The 14,716-nt window shown below is 47.1% G+C and overlaps 1 protein-coding gene across 3 annotated transcripts in view; it reads left to right on the plus strand.

Annotated features, from left to right (window-relative positions):
• The first annotated feature begins 1,036 nt into the window (after positions 1 to 1,036).
• Positions 1,037 to 14,716, plus strand: part of SPECC1L (sperm antigen with calponin homology and coiled-coil domains 1 like) — a 67,678-nt gene continuing 53,998 nt past the window's right edge. Inside the window, exons 1-2 of one of the 3 annotated variants that reach the window (XM_032199028.1) lie at positions 1,037 to 1,101; positions 13,655 to 13,844. In XM_032199028.1, coding sequence (XP_032054919.1) covers positions 13,692 to 13,844 — 153 coding nt within the window. In that variant the 5' untranslated portion in view covers positions 1,037 to 1,101; positions 13,655 to 13,691. Of the gene's footprint in view, positions 1,102 to 1,501; positions 1,728 to 13,654; positions 13,845 to 14,716 lie in introns of those variants that run through there. The other 2 variants (XM_032199025.1, XM_032199026.1) reach the window with 2 other exon arrangements.

Raw genomic sequence — 14,716 nt, forward strand, 5'->3', positions numbered from 1 at the left:
ATGTTTTCCTCACAAAGTAAATGAAACTATGTTGTAACATCTGGAAGCAAACATCCTCCCAATTTTAAAGGGAACTCTAATGAAATCTAGATGTCATTTACTTTGATTTACAATATTAAAAATTAAATTTCACCCATGATAACAAGGGGAGTGTAAATTATACTTGTCCTCACCGATCTGCAGCACTATGAATTCGAGGAAGGAATGTACCTCAGGGGAGAGGCTGTGATGCAATCACGTACCAAAGTGTTTCTTTTGACAAAGCAGCTGAATTGCTGGTGGGAGAGAGGCTTTACACCAGGACCTGAGCCCACAGAACTCCTGACGGGGAAACTTTCACGGGATGTGTCCCATCAGCACATTTTCTTAGTTGCTGTGCTCAGAGCGCTTTGCAGCCCATGCCCGTAAATACAGACCGCGTTACGCCTCCCACCAGAGCGCCAGCGCTGAGATTTGGGTGTCTGAGCTGCAGCCGCTCGTTGCTCACAGCAGCCAGACGTCCCTCACGGCCATGAGCCACAACCGTCGGCCTTCGGGAAGGAGCTACAAGCCTGGAATCTGCATTCACACAGCTCTTGTAATCTGAGGAGACACAGCCATTCCCTATAACCGCCTTCACCTACTCCTCTCTCCAACGGAAAGCTGCAATTAACTCAATTAACGCAATTAACGTAACGCTGCCCCGTCGGGCTAGCGCGGGGCGAAGCCCCCAGACCCCACTCCCGCCTCCCCCTCCGGTGCGCGCCAGGCGCCTCAGCGGCGACCCCCTCCTCAGGCGGCGCGAGGCTCGCTGCGCGCATGCGCCGCCCCTGACCGCGCGCCCCCTCCCCTCCAGCCGAGGCTTGGCGCCGGAGGGGGGGGGGCAGCGGGCAGCGGGAGGGGGGGGGTTGGCGCCTGCGCAGTGCGGCGTCCCCGCCCGCGAGGGGAGGGGCGGGGCGGAGGGGTCGGTGCCGTGCCCGCGCGCCCCCTGCGCGCCCCCCTCCGCCTCCCGCCGGCGGCGCGCGCGGCCCGGCCCCCCCCCCCTCCCATCCCCCCTCCCCTCTCGCTCCCCTCAGCCCGGGCCCGCGGCGCGCAGCAGCGGGGAGGAGGCGGCGGCTCCCGGTAAGCGCCGGGCCCACACGGCCCCGAGCCCGGCCGGGGGGAGGGGGGCGCTCCTGTGGCGGACAGCGGCGGGGCTTGGGGGGCGGGCTCGGGCCGCGCAGCGCCTCAGCGCCTCAGGGAGCCCCTTCCCGCCCGGCCCGGGCTCCTCCTCCCCTTCCTCCTCCTCCTCCTCCCTCAGGGCTCGCCGTGCCGCCCCCGGGCCGTGCCAGCCCCGCCGCCCCCTCCCCGTCGCCCATTTTGTGCCCGGCCCCCGGGCGCCGTGAGGTGACGGCGGGCGGCGGGGGAGGGCCGGGCGCGGGGCGGCCTCAGCGAGCCGCGGGCTGCGCCTCACGGGCCGTGTCCGCGGGGGGATAACGGGGGGATAACGGGGGGATAACGGGGGGATAACGCCGCTCCGGGGGCTGCCCCCAGCATCTCGCCGCCCTGCCGGCTGGGTCGGGGACCGAAAAGCTGCAGGTTTGGGGCAGAAATGCGCGCTGCGTGCGGCTCCTGCGGGAGAGAAGCGTCGGGAAGAGCCGGAGGTTCCGCCGGGGGATGTAGCCAGAGCCAACCCTGCTCACCCCAAAAGCAAACACAGCCCCGGTGCTTCCTGCTCGCTTAGTGGTATGGACTTTGGCTGCTGCAAGGTAGGCGAGCGGAGCCCCGTGGCTGCTTTCAGCGCGCCGTGGGTCGTAACGGAGTGCGGTGGCTCAGAAGTACGGTTCCTCCTCCTCTGCCAGTTGATCGTAATTAGGTAGTAGGTAGTAAAAAGGGAAAGAGCACTTAATTTTAAACACTCCGAGATTAAACGTGAGAAACTGAGACTGGAGTATGCTTCTGTAACAGTGCTGCTTGGTTTTCAGTTAGTGGAAAAATCAGCTGCTGGGCTGGTGGGTGGTGTGAAGTAGGAGAAAGGAAGGCTTACGTTTTTCAGATGTCTTCACGTGTCTGAAAAAGCATGTCTCTTTTTTTTGTTTATTGAGTAGAAGACATGGTTGTGGAGAACAAAATATCCGAATTGTTTAGGCTTACCCATTTTCTGTCAAATAGGGTGCCATCTGGTTAAACCCTGCAGGCTGTGTTTCTCAATCCTGTCATCCACTCGCGCCGTGCAGCAATGTGCGGATGTGAATTTTGGTTTGGGCGTTGATAAAATGTCTGCGTTCTTACTTGAGAGGTAGGAAGGCTGTTTTGTTAGAACCTGGTGGTGGTGGAGCATCACAGTGGGCAAACCTCTGCAAGGATCTGCGGTTCTCATGGACTGCACTTCGTGCTGCACTTGGCAGCGTACAGTGCGGTGCTGTTCGCCTTTCCCTTCCCTGTTCAAAGGCAGGATGATCCCTGTGGCCTTCCAGGCACGCTGCCAAAGGCAGCTTCTGCATCAGGCCTGAGGAGAGGCTTGCATGGATGTTCTCCTTAATGGCTGGTATGCCCATGGCAGCCCATCAAAGACGACTTGGCTGTTAGGCTGAGGTCTGGCATGTGATCTTTACGCTGGTAAATTGTCAGCTTGGTTACTGGCACGGCCGTGCCAGGGCTGCCAGCATCTTCCTAAGTGATGCTTGGGTGTCATGCACAGGTGGAACACAACAGGACTTCTTCACGTGGGCGTGGGACACGGTCACCCTTTCCTGGACAGGGCAGAGGGAAGGGTTTTGGCTACACGTCACAGGTCAAGCAGTGCAAGTTTTTCTTTGGAGTGGAAAATGATCTCTGGCCTCTTTTAATTGCGAGCGTAGGCATAGCCAGTGAGTTTGAGAAGTTTCGGTTGAAGTTCATGTTGGAATTGTTATTTTTATGCTGCAAAAATGTCATTGTACATCACCTTATCTATTACTCAGTACAATTAATATTTTAGATATGAATAAATAAATACTGGCAAATAACATGATGAAGGGAAATGAACATGGGCCCTTTTTGCTCTAGTGGTACCATGAGAGAGAAAAAAATGCGTTCTGGAAATTTCTTCCCCTAATGTGCTTCAGAAGTTCTTTTTTTTTTTCCTTGATCTTGCAGCCATGGAGCCTGTCTTGCCAACTAGGATCCAGTTTTAGGAACGTATAATGCTATTAATATGACGGAATCCCTATTGCTCAGTAGGAAAAACAGCGTAAGAAATGTTATGCTTGTACTTCCCGACTTTAAAAATCACCCCATTTGATCTTATTTTTAGTCTTTATACTGAAAAAGGGAAAATAAGCGGGTGTAAGAGGTTGAGTTATATGCTTAATCGTAGCCTGAAGTGACTAGTCACAAGGAACATATTACTTGTTTCTTTTGAGCTTATTCCAACTGAAACGATCAGAGAAAGGCACCATTTAGAGCACTTACCAGTTTAATGCAGCCAGCAAGTAATCCTAGGATACTATCTCTTAGCAGATAAATAATTCATTGTTAGGGTTTTCACACACATGCATGATTTTCTTGGGGAAAGAAGACTCCTTTAATGTAAGGACACTGGAACTTTTGATCTTTGTTGTTGTAAATAAATGTCTCAGGATAACTTAATTTGGCAAAGAACAGACACAAAAGGCAGAACCAGCAGCTTCCAAAATGACAAAAAGGAAGAGTAGTCCACAAACAAATGGTGAAATTGGTTAAGAAGAGACTTTTGAAAGGGACTTTAAAAAGTCTACAAAATTTCAGTGCCTTAAAATAATAAAAACAAAAATCTGAACTTAGAGCTACTTTTTTTTTTTTTTTTTTAACTTATTAAAGGGTAGTAAACTCTCTTAATCAAAATTCAAAGAGAGAAAATACTCTTTAAACTTTTACATTAAGACTGGATTTGACACTTAGGAAAGATGAGGCTTACTTTATTCTGAGCTAATTTTATTTTTGCTAATGATCAAGCTAACTGGTATATATAGAGCCATTTTTATTGAGGAAAATATACTGAACATCTACCTTCCAGCATTCAGATAGTGCTAAAAGTGAATGTATTTGATGACATCAGCCTGCAAGTATTGGTATTTTTCTGATGCTGAAAATACTTTCTGGACTTTGGCCGTTTACCCAGTGTAGGATACGTGTTGTGCACGTACACACGCAATGAATAACGATTTCCGATGGGGATGCATTTTGGGGGGACGTACAGCTTGACCAAGAGGTTGATGTTCTTATAGCACTCCCTGCAAGTTTGTGTGTGCTCAATACAACTCGCTATACGATCTTAATTAAAAGCACACATGGTGGTTTTGGCAGAGGGAGCCTTCTTGAAAGTTCGTCTGCAGAATTTCTTTGCTGTGTGAGAGCTGGTGCTGGAGAGAGTCCTGCAGCGAGCTCCTCTGCGTTGCTGAAACACTGGCAGTGTTCGTATGGACAAGCCTTTAGCTGACACAGGCACGCTTCCGAGCGATGTATTGGAGCCTGGCTTCTTCCAGTTAGCCATAGGATTTCATTTATTTATTTTCACTGAGTTGCTAAGTTGTACTGAGCTCAAAGTTTATTTTAATTAGCAAGCTAAACGATAATGAGATTTGATGATGGCTATGGATTTAAAATAGTACCTGTGGTGCAGTTAAGTTTTCTTTTCTTTGCAGACATTGGTTTTCCTTTTTTTTTGGTTTGATTTTTCCCTAAAATGTACCCAGCATTGTGAATAGTTAACGGTCAATATTTCATTTAAGTCCCTGTAGAAATAAATGTGATTGCTACCACAAAGGAATCCTATCGCTGAGGAACTCTGCTCACTTGAGCTTCTCGTTTTGCTTGTTTTTGTTTTTGTTTTTTTTTTTTTTTTTCTCCAAAAAGAGATCTTTGTCATAGTAATGACGGAGTCACGCAGGGCTCATTTTATCTGCAGTCGCTGGGGTGAAATGGACAGTTACGTGTGGATGCATTAAATAGGTGCAGTTGCTGGAAGTTGTCATGAAATTTCTTGACTGATGGTTTGTAAATGTGATAAAAATAACGATAGAGATGCCAGTGTAGACTTTTTTATTAGAAAGACTGCATTGTGCAAGAGAGAGGCCTTCAGTTACCAATGAAGGCAGCAGCAGTGTCCTTATTCCAAATTGCTTAAATAGGGATTGTCACCTTTTAGGTGGAAGGGTCTCCACTTAAGATATCCCTAGCTGATCTTGCGGTATTTAAATGCTTCAAATTATTTTGGTTAACGGGAGGGAATGGGAGAACTCTTTTGAGGCCTTCAGCCAGACGTCAGAGGTTTGCCACAGAAAGTGGAGGTGTAGGAGCTTCTCTGAACTACCGTGGAAGTATTTCACCAAGCAGAGTGCTGAAGTGCCAGGCGCTTGCCATTTGGTGGTGTTTGGCTCGCCAGCAGTCACATCAGTAAGGGATGCCCTACTCAAGGTGGCCTTTCAGTGTTTTTGCTGGCTGCAGCTGCGGTCCCTGTGCAGAGTGCCTCGCTGCTCCGCCGAGCAAACTGTCCGGGGAAGCAAGACTCCGTGAGCTGCTCAGTGCTCACCCGCTTCCAGAAGGCTTGGAACAAAAACGTGGGAGAGAAACAATATCTGATCCTCTGGGTGTGGGGGAAAAGAGTGGCTGCAGACTGGGGACTCCAACCTGTCCCAAGGACTTTTCTCCTCTGTGACTCAAATGCATGTCCCCAGGCTTCCACTCAGAGGTAGGTAAATGTCCTAGTGGTACCAGGCTCTTTAGGAAGGATTTGCATGCAGTTCTGTCTCATCCCTGTGTGGCAAGCCTGAAGGTTTCAAAATGAAATGATGAGTGTGCTGCCGTCGGGTCTCAGAGACGAGGAGGACGTGGGTCGGAGCACAGAATTCACACCTACATGCAGCTGGTTGTCGCACCCTCTGGTGGTCTCTGTTTTTTGGTGCTTCTCTTTTCTCATCTAGCTTCTCGTGTGGCTCCACAGAACAGTGAGATGTGGGATGTGGTGGTTGGGCACCAGCAAGAGGCTCGCTTCCACCAGGACTGCTGCTCTGCCCAGCAGCCTGAGTTAAATTTCAGCCTGAGACTGCATTAAAACCGGTCTGGGGCTACTGTCCTCGAAGGGACGAGTCTTCCTTGTTCCCAGTTCCACGGTCCCGCTGCTTCCTTTGCATAATGCCTAGCAATTATAAGGTGAGTCAGATCAGTCCTGATCTGATGAAAAACGAGCTCATCCAAAATGAGTTATGATCTCTAGAAACCAGGGAGAGGACTGAGGAAGGGGTGGGACTGTCTCTTTTGGTGGCAGGGTGCAATTAAATTATTTTCACGACTGGCTTAAGCAATCCCCAGAAGACACTTCCCTCCCTCAGCCTCTGCTGGGCTGGCTCCTGGGTGGGCTGTTCCCATCGGGGCTGTTCCCATTGGAGCCATTCTCTTGATCCAGCTAAAACCAGGATGGTCCTGGGCTGGGAACCCAGCTGTGAGCCCCTGGGGGCTGTGAAGGCCTTCAGGTGATGCATCTCTGCATGCTTGTCCTGCTCTATTCTTCTTGGGGCAGTGCCTTCAGGAATGTTGCCAGACCAGGGCAGTGGTGAAGGGGACGTGGCGAGCACCCGGTCACCTCCCAGTTACAGAGACACAGGCAGCAGAAAACCACCGTGATGGGGCTGCGTTGGGCAGCAGCTGGTAGGAACAGATTTATAGCCATAACCGAGCTGGAAACTGTTTTTGCACGAACTCAACACTTGGTAGAGTATTTTGGATGAACGTGGGATCTGGTCAAATTCATTCACTTCTCTTACAGGTTTTTCCTGTAAGATACTTGTGCTGGGAGCCACCGATGTAGCTCCTCAGACAGCTCATTGCACATCCCTTAGTGTATTCTGTCCCCCTTTTTCTAGCAGGAGCCACAGCACTGCCTTTTGTCCTTCTCCCGACAGCCTTTGTGCTGCTGAAGGCTTTGCTGCAGCTGTTCATGCCAGAGCTCAGCCGGTTTGAGCAGAGAGAAGGGAAGAGGCCACCACTGGTCACCTCCTGTAGCCTGCATGGCTGGGTACAGCTGTGCCAGAGACAAACTGCACCGCAATGAATGCTGCCCACTGAGCTAGTCACTTCGAAGCAAAACGAAGCTGTTAGTCGTGCACCTTTTCTTGTGCCATTCTGCCAAATGCTGGGCTCTGAAGATAGCTTCTTGCTGGTTTTGAAACTACTTCCTTGGCAGAGCAGGAAAACTTCCACGTGTGCAGGGGAACGTGATTGTTGGTTAAAGAACGTGATTTATACCGAAGGTTACGTGGCCAGAAGTGCCCCTTTGTAACCAGAGCCTCATTGATTTCTGTAATAACAGTCAACTCCAGAGCATGCCGGGAACGATAGCAGATAACTGACCAAGTATCGCTTTTCAGACCAGCTGGTTTTGTAGTTAAAGGTGGCCAGTCCTTTGGCCAGGAAGTTTGTGTTTATTTCCCCATAAAACGTACAGTGCCCAAATAAGAGTTCTACTTTCACAGATACTAACCTGAGAGTTGTACAGAGAAGGTTGGTGTTTCTGCGAGGCCTGTTTATACCTTTAGCAGCTGACACAGGTGTAAGTGCTCTCCAGGAGGTAGGTGCCTATTGCATCATCAGTTCACGCACAGCTTAAAATTGGGTTGCGAGTGTGAATTTCACAAAAAGGTTTGAAAAATGACAACATAGCCAAAACTATTGTACTGATATTCTACCTGTTATATTCCCTCTTTCTGTCCTTTATCATGTTCTGTCCACTGAAGCCTACAGCTTGCGCTGTAAGGGGGGCACAGGCCACCACCTTCAAATACAGGAATATTTTTTACCACTGGGAAGAACCAGTTGTATTTAGCTGATGAACAGTTTTTTCCCCTCAGCAGTGGCTTGAAATAACGTCTGTTTAAAGTAGGAGCTTGAAAACAAGACTTCATTATTTAATTTTGTTATGAAAAGGCTGTTTTAGAGCACGCTTCAGAAACTGGGAGTCCTTCTGTAGCTGCTCCTGTCACTTGTCTGGAATGTGAAGCGTTGCAACGGTTACACATTGCTCACAGCAGTTAAAGTCCTACAGTTTTCTCCAAACAAGGAGCAGAGGGATTGAGGTATATCACAGCCAATTCTTCCCCAAAGCTCTCTTCTTTCCTCCCTTCTGTTTAAAAGCAAAATAGCAATAGTAAATGCAGCTTGGAAACAGTGAGGGATACGTATAATGCAGCTTAAAGGTAGAATTCTTTCTTGCAGTTCCATGACTTGTAATGGAAAATTCTAGACTCTTTTGAATTTTTAAGATAGAAAGTAATAGGAAAATGTTTCCTCTCTAAATAACTACTTACAGCAGTTACTCCAAAATTGTCGCACCCATAAATCACTGACATCTTTCTGTTTTCCTTGTGGCATAAGAATGTAGCAGGAACCGCCCCAGGAGCAGGGATCCATCCCACCTGGTGCTGTGGGTGGATGCAGAAAGGAAAAACCCAAAGCCCTCTGTCCTCCCTCCTGCCCTGGCTGCTTTCCCACCAAGGCGACGTGTGAATGCCCTCCGAGCCTTCTGGGTTCTGGCTGTGTAGCATCCATTAGGGGATTTCTCTTCTTTGTGTTGTCCAGTCTCCCCTTCCACTCATGCTTGCAGCCACAGCACCCCTTCATTCTGCATGAAAATACTGCTCGTTTCTCTTAGTTTGAGCCTAGCTCTTGCTTCAGTTGCTGTTCCTAAGCTTTAGGAGTGGAGGAGATGATCAGCAGCCAGCCCCAGTCCGCCTTCTCGGTGCCGTTTGTCATGTTCGCCATGAGAGGTGTCTCATGGGAGCTGTTACTTGCCTTTGATCTTGTTTTTGTCCCTTCAGGTATGTAAGAAATCCTTTTTTTGAGGTTAGGGGACCAGAACTGCACATACCAATGAAGTGTGGGCAGACAGGCAAGGGGTGGATTTGCTGAGTGCCACATTTGCTCTGTACTACGTCCCCAATAATTCTGGGAATTGCTTTACTCTTTTGGCTTACCCCAAACGCTGTGCTGATGCTTTCATAAAGCTGTGAATCGAAGCACCAAAGTCTTGCTGAGCAGTTTTGGTCAGTTCAGAGCATATTTTTATACGAAGCTGAGGTTGCTCTTCCCCAGGAGGCAGACACCATCATCTGACTTTACTTGCTGGTTTTATTTAGTCTCGTGTCTGATTCCACGCAGTGTCCTCTTAACCTTTAGTATCCTAAGTAACCCTAGCATCAGCAAACTTACATCTCCTTGGAAATGGAGCCTCAAATCCGGCTTGAGCAGTAAAAGACACGCACTGCTTGCTCTGGGCTGGTGGAATCCAGCGGTTAAAGGAGATTGGTTTTGGAAACGTTGAGCAAGAGGCATCGCTGCGGCGTGTGTGTGTGTGCAGCTTGCAGGCTGACTTGGAGCTGGGGACCTTATGAATGCAGCAAACTCTGCCTCGTGGTGCGTAGCTTATTTCATGGTCCAGGCATTGAATTGCTGGCGATTGTGCTTTCTTGCCTGAGGAGACTTGAAGAAATTCTGAATCTGTATTTTACAGGAGGCTGAAAGGTTTATATTGCATAATCTTTTCTTCACGTTTCTGCCTTTTGGGACTGTGGAAGTGGCCTAAAAATGTCATTCCCTAATTATCTGGGCAAAAGTTGTCAGCCTAAATATATCAAAACCAAAGAATTTGTACAAATAGAGAGTGAATATACTGAGCGCACTGCTCTTGGGTTTGCAGAGACGTATTTTCCTCTATGTTTTGGATATCTGTTTTCTTAATTTTTTCCAAAAAGGCTTGTTGTCCTCAAACCTTTGGATCACTTGTCCGTAGTTTTATGCAATTCTGGAAGGAGATTCTGAGAATATTTGACTTATTATTATTTCTCAGTAAACCAGATTTTTTTAATAGATAAAACTGCTTGATGCCTTTTGATGAAGCATTTTCAGTGAGTGGCAAGAGGCTGGTGCTGCTTAATGCTCTCTCACCTTACAGGCACAGGAAACTTATTTTTCTGTTGTAATTAAGCCTTATCTTTGTGACAGCGAGATTTGCATAAATAAGCTTATTAAATAATGGATGAGGTTGAAATGATCCCAAGGAAGAAATCACCCCTGCCACCACCTCCAGCACTGGGGTTGCTGAAAACCCCGGGCGTGCGTAAGAGTAACCCCGACAGCGCGTGGCGTCGCCGGGGAGGCTGCCTCAGATCAGCTTACAGGGAAGAGCAGAGCCGTGCCATTGGGCAAAACACTTTCAAATTATTATTTATGGAGCTGTGCTGCTGTGGGTATAAAACGTAGGGCTGCTTTCCCGTGCCTCACCAGAGCGATGGGAGCATGTTCCTGAGCCAGCCCGGCTGCCGTTCGCCCTGCGATGTGTGCTGTGGAGAGAGAGACCTCCGGGAAAGGATACAGGTTAGAGGCAACGGTTACACTGCAGCTCAGGAATGCAGTCTTTCTATCTGATAGTTCGGGCTTGTTTTGGCTCTTTTCCAGCCTGATTAATTCTGTAATCGGTATTGTAATGGCAGTGTTAATCAAATGTGTCACAGAAACGCCTCGTGTCTGCTGATGGATCGGCGTTTCGCTTAGCGGTGCGGTGAGGTGCGCTCCTCCAAGTCTCAGGACTCCCGTGGAGATGCAGGTCTTAATGCTACTGCAGCTTTCTAGTCTTAAACTTCTCCTGTGTTCTTGTTTTCTGGGTGGTGGTGGTTGTGTGTTTGTTTTTTAGGGGTGGGAGGGTGTGTGTGTAATGGCAAAGGAAGTCTCTCCTCTCTCCCTAGGGCATGTTACAAGCTACGGGTCTGTATACAGTACTGGCTCTTTAAAACAACAGCAAAATAATGTTTTAGCTCTGATCTGAATTATTAGCATTGTGTAGTAATCTTCAGAAAATTTGAGTTGGCTAGTGAGCGTTTTATTTCTTATTTTAAATGTAGCGTTGGGCAGAGACAACTGCTCTGTGCTGACAGCCAAATCTGCTGCTGGTTCTTAATGCTGTGCTTTCCAAAGAATGCTTTCTTCTTTGGGAGCGTGAAGGTAGTCTTCATCTGCAATGCTGCTTAAGGCTTTTGAGAAACGGGGTGAAGTAGGGCTTACCTTCCTTTACAATCCAACAATATTGGTGTCTTCTGCTTTCAGTTATGAAACCCTGACCTTTTTTTCCTTCCTGGAGAAGGAGGGATGGGAGAAGTTTGCACCAGGAGGTCACACGTTCACTTAGAAGCCTGAGTTAGCAAATGCTTTTAGAATCTGTCATGCTAATTGATGCCTTGTCCCTGTTTTAGGATGAGGGTCTGGACTCACTTCAGTCTTTGTAATTATAGTTCAATAACTGTAAAAAAGTCATCTTTCAGTAAGAAAGTAACTATAGGGGCTCAGTTCCCTGGCAGAAACACAGGGGCAGTGGTACAGACCCTCCTTGTCCTCTAGTGTCTTCCAAGTTTGAGTTTCAACGATCACAAGAAGTCTTTTCCAGCGTCAGAATTTGGGATATTTAATGGCTATGTTAATACTGTGGTGAAACATTAGGATTACGCTTAGTTACTTTGTTCAGTTTCACATATTTAAATCACTTTGCTCTGGGTGACACCACGAGGTGCTGGGAGTGAAACCACTGGATGCCACTGACCTAGTGGGTCGCAGCCCTGCCCGTGGCAGGTCCCTACCAGCCCAGGCTGCCCTGTGACCCATCTGAGTGCCCCCCCCGCTGCGGCACTGCTCAGCCAGCTCTCAGAGCTGCCTGAAAGCGAGGGCTCTGATTTCCTGCCTCTGTGCAGGTTTTTTTCTTTGAAGTAACTTTTTTTTTTTAAGTGCAGTCAGCTTTGCAACAAACTGTGCACTGACTTTTTTTCAGTTATTTCTCAAGTGTGCTATGGGCAACTTATTATTACTTTTTTAATGTAGTCTGTAGAGCATTAAAACTATCCCCCATTGTTAGTGATGGTGCCAGTTTTACTGAGCTCGCCACCCTCTTTGGTCTTTCCAGTTCTAATTCTCAGTTGAATAAGATCAAAAGCACATGTAAGTTTTTTACTCTTAAACGTGAAAAAGGCAAGAAATGTAAGTGCAACTTCCATTTGTAATGCAACTTACCTATAAATATTAGCTTCTGCAGAAATACTTGTGTATAGCGGTGCTTTTTTTTTTTGAGTGTCTAATTTCCATTAATCTGTGTTATTTAATCTTCTGCGAAGGCGTGCTGGTTACCAGTAGCAGGATGGCAGGACTGGTGCATTTTTGACATTCTGATGATGAAATTACAGCAGCAGACAAAGTCTTCTGTGTCGGTTCATGCCAGCTTTCAGAGCTAAAAGGAGTCTGGAAGCTATAAACAAATATTTTCAGTGCCTTAAAATGAGACTTCTTGTTGCGCTAGTGGCACGTAGGGGTCTGAAGATGCAAAGCTGGAGTTTTACTGACTTTGAGAAAAGTCAGGCTTTAAATATGCTTGTGTGCAGCTGAGGTGGTGCTGGGGAGGGAGGAGTGTGTGCGGTGTAATTATCTTAGCATAATGAATTAGTCCTGATCACCGTGTTTGTGGAGCACTTCTCCTGCACTCAGTCATCAGGCTGGTTTTCATGCCTTCGAAATGCTTCACTTTTTAAGAGATGGCAAGAGCTAGATGTGTTTTGTGTTTCTAATCAGCCACAGCATATGGGGCTCAGAGAAACTGGATCACTTGCTTCCATTCAGGGTCTGTCAGACTGCAAGGGGAGTGGAAGTTTCCTCTCTTAATCTTCCATCCTCTGCCTTCTGATTGTGGGGAGATGAAGGCAGGTGCCAGCTGTCCCACTCTTGCAAGAGGGAAGAAGAGCCCGATGTGGCCAGCCCTTTAGGTAGTTTGTGCTTCAAGCTATGGCTGCCAGCTCCTCTGCCCTTCTTTCGGCTGCCTTCTGGAGCTAGCAATTCTTGGGACAACGGCCCTGTTTGTGTCTGCTGCAGCTGCTCCAAGTTTGTGTAAAGTCAGCTTTGGTTTTGGTGCTTCAGTTTATTTCGTCATGGCTGGAATGCCGGCATTGACAGTTGTCTGCTGCTGCACAGCACTTGAAGGCAAGGGGGAAAGGCACGCAAGTGTCCTGACTGCAGACTATGCTGGGTTCCTTCTGGTTTCTTCTCGGAGATAGTCCTCATAATCGTCTGAATAGTCTTGATTTCAAAATTTAATACAGATGAACTCCCATGTGTTTATTAACATGAGTTCTCATAAGAACTGATTTCAGGGAATCTGAGTTTTTCATCTTCTAATTTTTATGTTAACACCTTACTCTGCAACTGCTGGTACTCTCTCAGTACTTCAGTTATCAAGCTGCTGGTAATCTTTTCTCAGATCCAGTGTTGATGGTAGTCAGTCTGTTGCCTGAATGCTCCCACGGTATTTTCTTTCCCACAGTCAGAAATAAGAAACATTGCAGCCCTAATAAGCCTTTCTTTTGCTAGCTAACGAGTGAACTTAGTAACATGGGTCACTTATAAAATATCCTTGGTTCAGTGCCATTTGTGGAAAGAGAACTGGAAAAAAATGAAATTTCAAAAAAGATCCTTTTTTAAAAAGGCAAAAAACCCCACAGCAACAATAAATAATAATTAAAAAAAAGTTGGTCAGTCACATATATATGCTGTTTGGCTCTAGTTTGTGGCCCTTGCTGCTATTCTGAACTTAGTGTTATAAAACTATGTTGCATTTTGTATGTGTTTTATATTTAACACTTCTTTCTGTTTGCAGATTTGTTTGTAAATGCATCATAAACAGACAGCCCAGAATGAAGAAAGCAAGCAGGAGTGTTGGCTCAGTGCCCAAAGTGCCTGGAGTAAATAAAACTCAAACAACTGAAAAAAACAAACCAGAGAACGGCTCCTCACTGTCTGCAGTAACAAAACTCTCCAAAACCGGGACATCAGCTTCCCTTTTGAAGGTAACAACTAATAGAACAATCTGATAATTTGTAGTTTTGATGATAAAAAGTTAAGAGTAGAATTTTAAGGCATGTCCTTAGTGCAACTTAGGCTAGAGATTTGTTACACAGATAACTGGAGGGAATTTGGCTAGCTACACAGCACTGGGCAGGGTGATAGGATCTTGTGTGGTGTTGGTGCTGTATTTTTCACATTGCAATGTGTGATACGATGATGGAAAGCAATGTACTTTGCAGAACTTAGTAGTTCTGCAAAAGGAGCAGCGTGGAAGTTGCATCCAGATGAGTGTTATTAGTGGTGTCATGCGTTATGCTTGAATAGTGTGTCAGCAACTAATGGGATTTGGTAAGAGCTATGTACTAATTCTGAAAAAAGAACTAATGAGGTATTTAAAATGAGAAACTTCTTGACTTCGGTGATCCGTGTCAGGTCAGCGCAGCTGCATTCTTCTAGCTGTTTTGGGCTTTCTTTGTGTGAAGTATTGCTTGGGCTCAATTTGCACAAGTTGGTTCTTGCTCCTAGAACAGGTTCAAAGGTAGGGGTTTTCTCTTGTATTACCAAAACAGGGCAGTGGATTTAGGAGCATATGGATTTCAACAACCAAATAAAATAAGACATACCAAGATGTGCTTTTTTATTTTTATTTATTTATTTTTATTATTTTTTTTTAATGGGAGCACACTCTGCTGGGTTGGATGATGTTATGAGCCTGCCTGGTAGGGAAACGTGGCTGAACTCACCTCCTCCTGATGTTCTGCAGCCCAGTGCACAGAGCTGTGGCAGTTCTGCTGCCCTGGAGCAAGAGAACAGGACGAGCAGAAGGGCTGCTGTCTGCAGCTGGGGTTGGAGCCTCCGTCAGCTACAGGAAGGC

This window comes from Aythya fuligula, chromosome 17 (genome assembly GCF_009819795.1).
Source record: "Aythya fuligula isolate bAytFul2 chromosome 17, bAytFul2.pri, whole genome shotgun sequence".
Taxonomy (NCBI): domain Eukaryota; kingdom Metazoa; phylum Chordata; class Aves; order Anseriformes; family Anatidae; genus Aythya; species Aythya fuligula.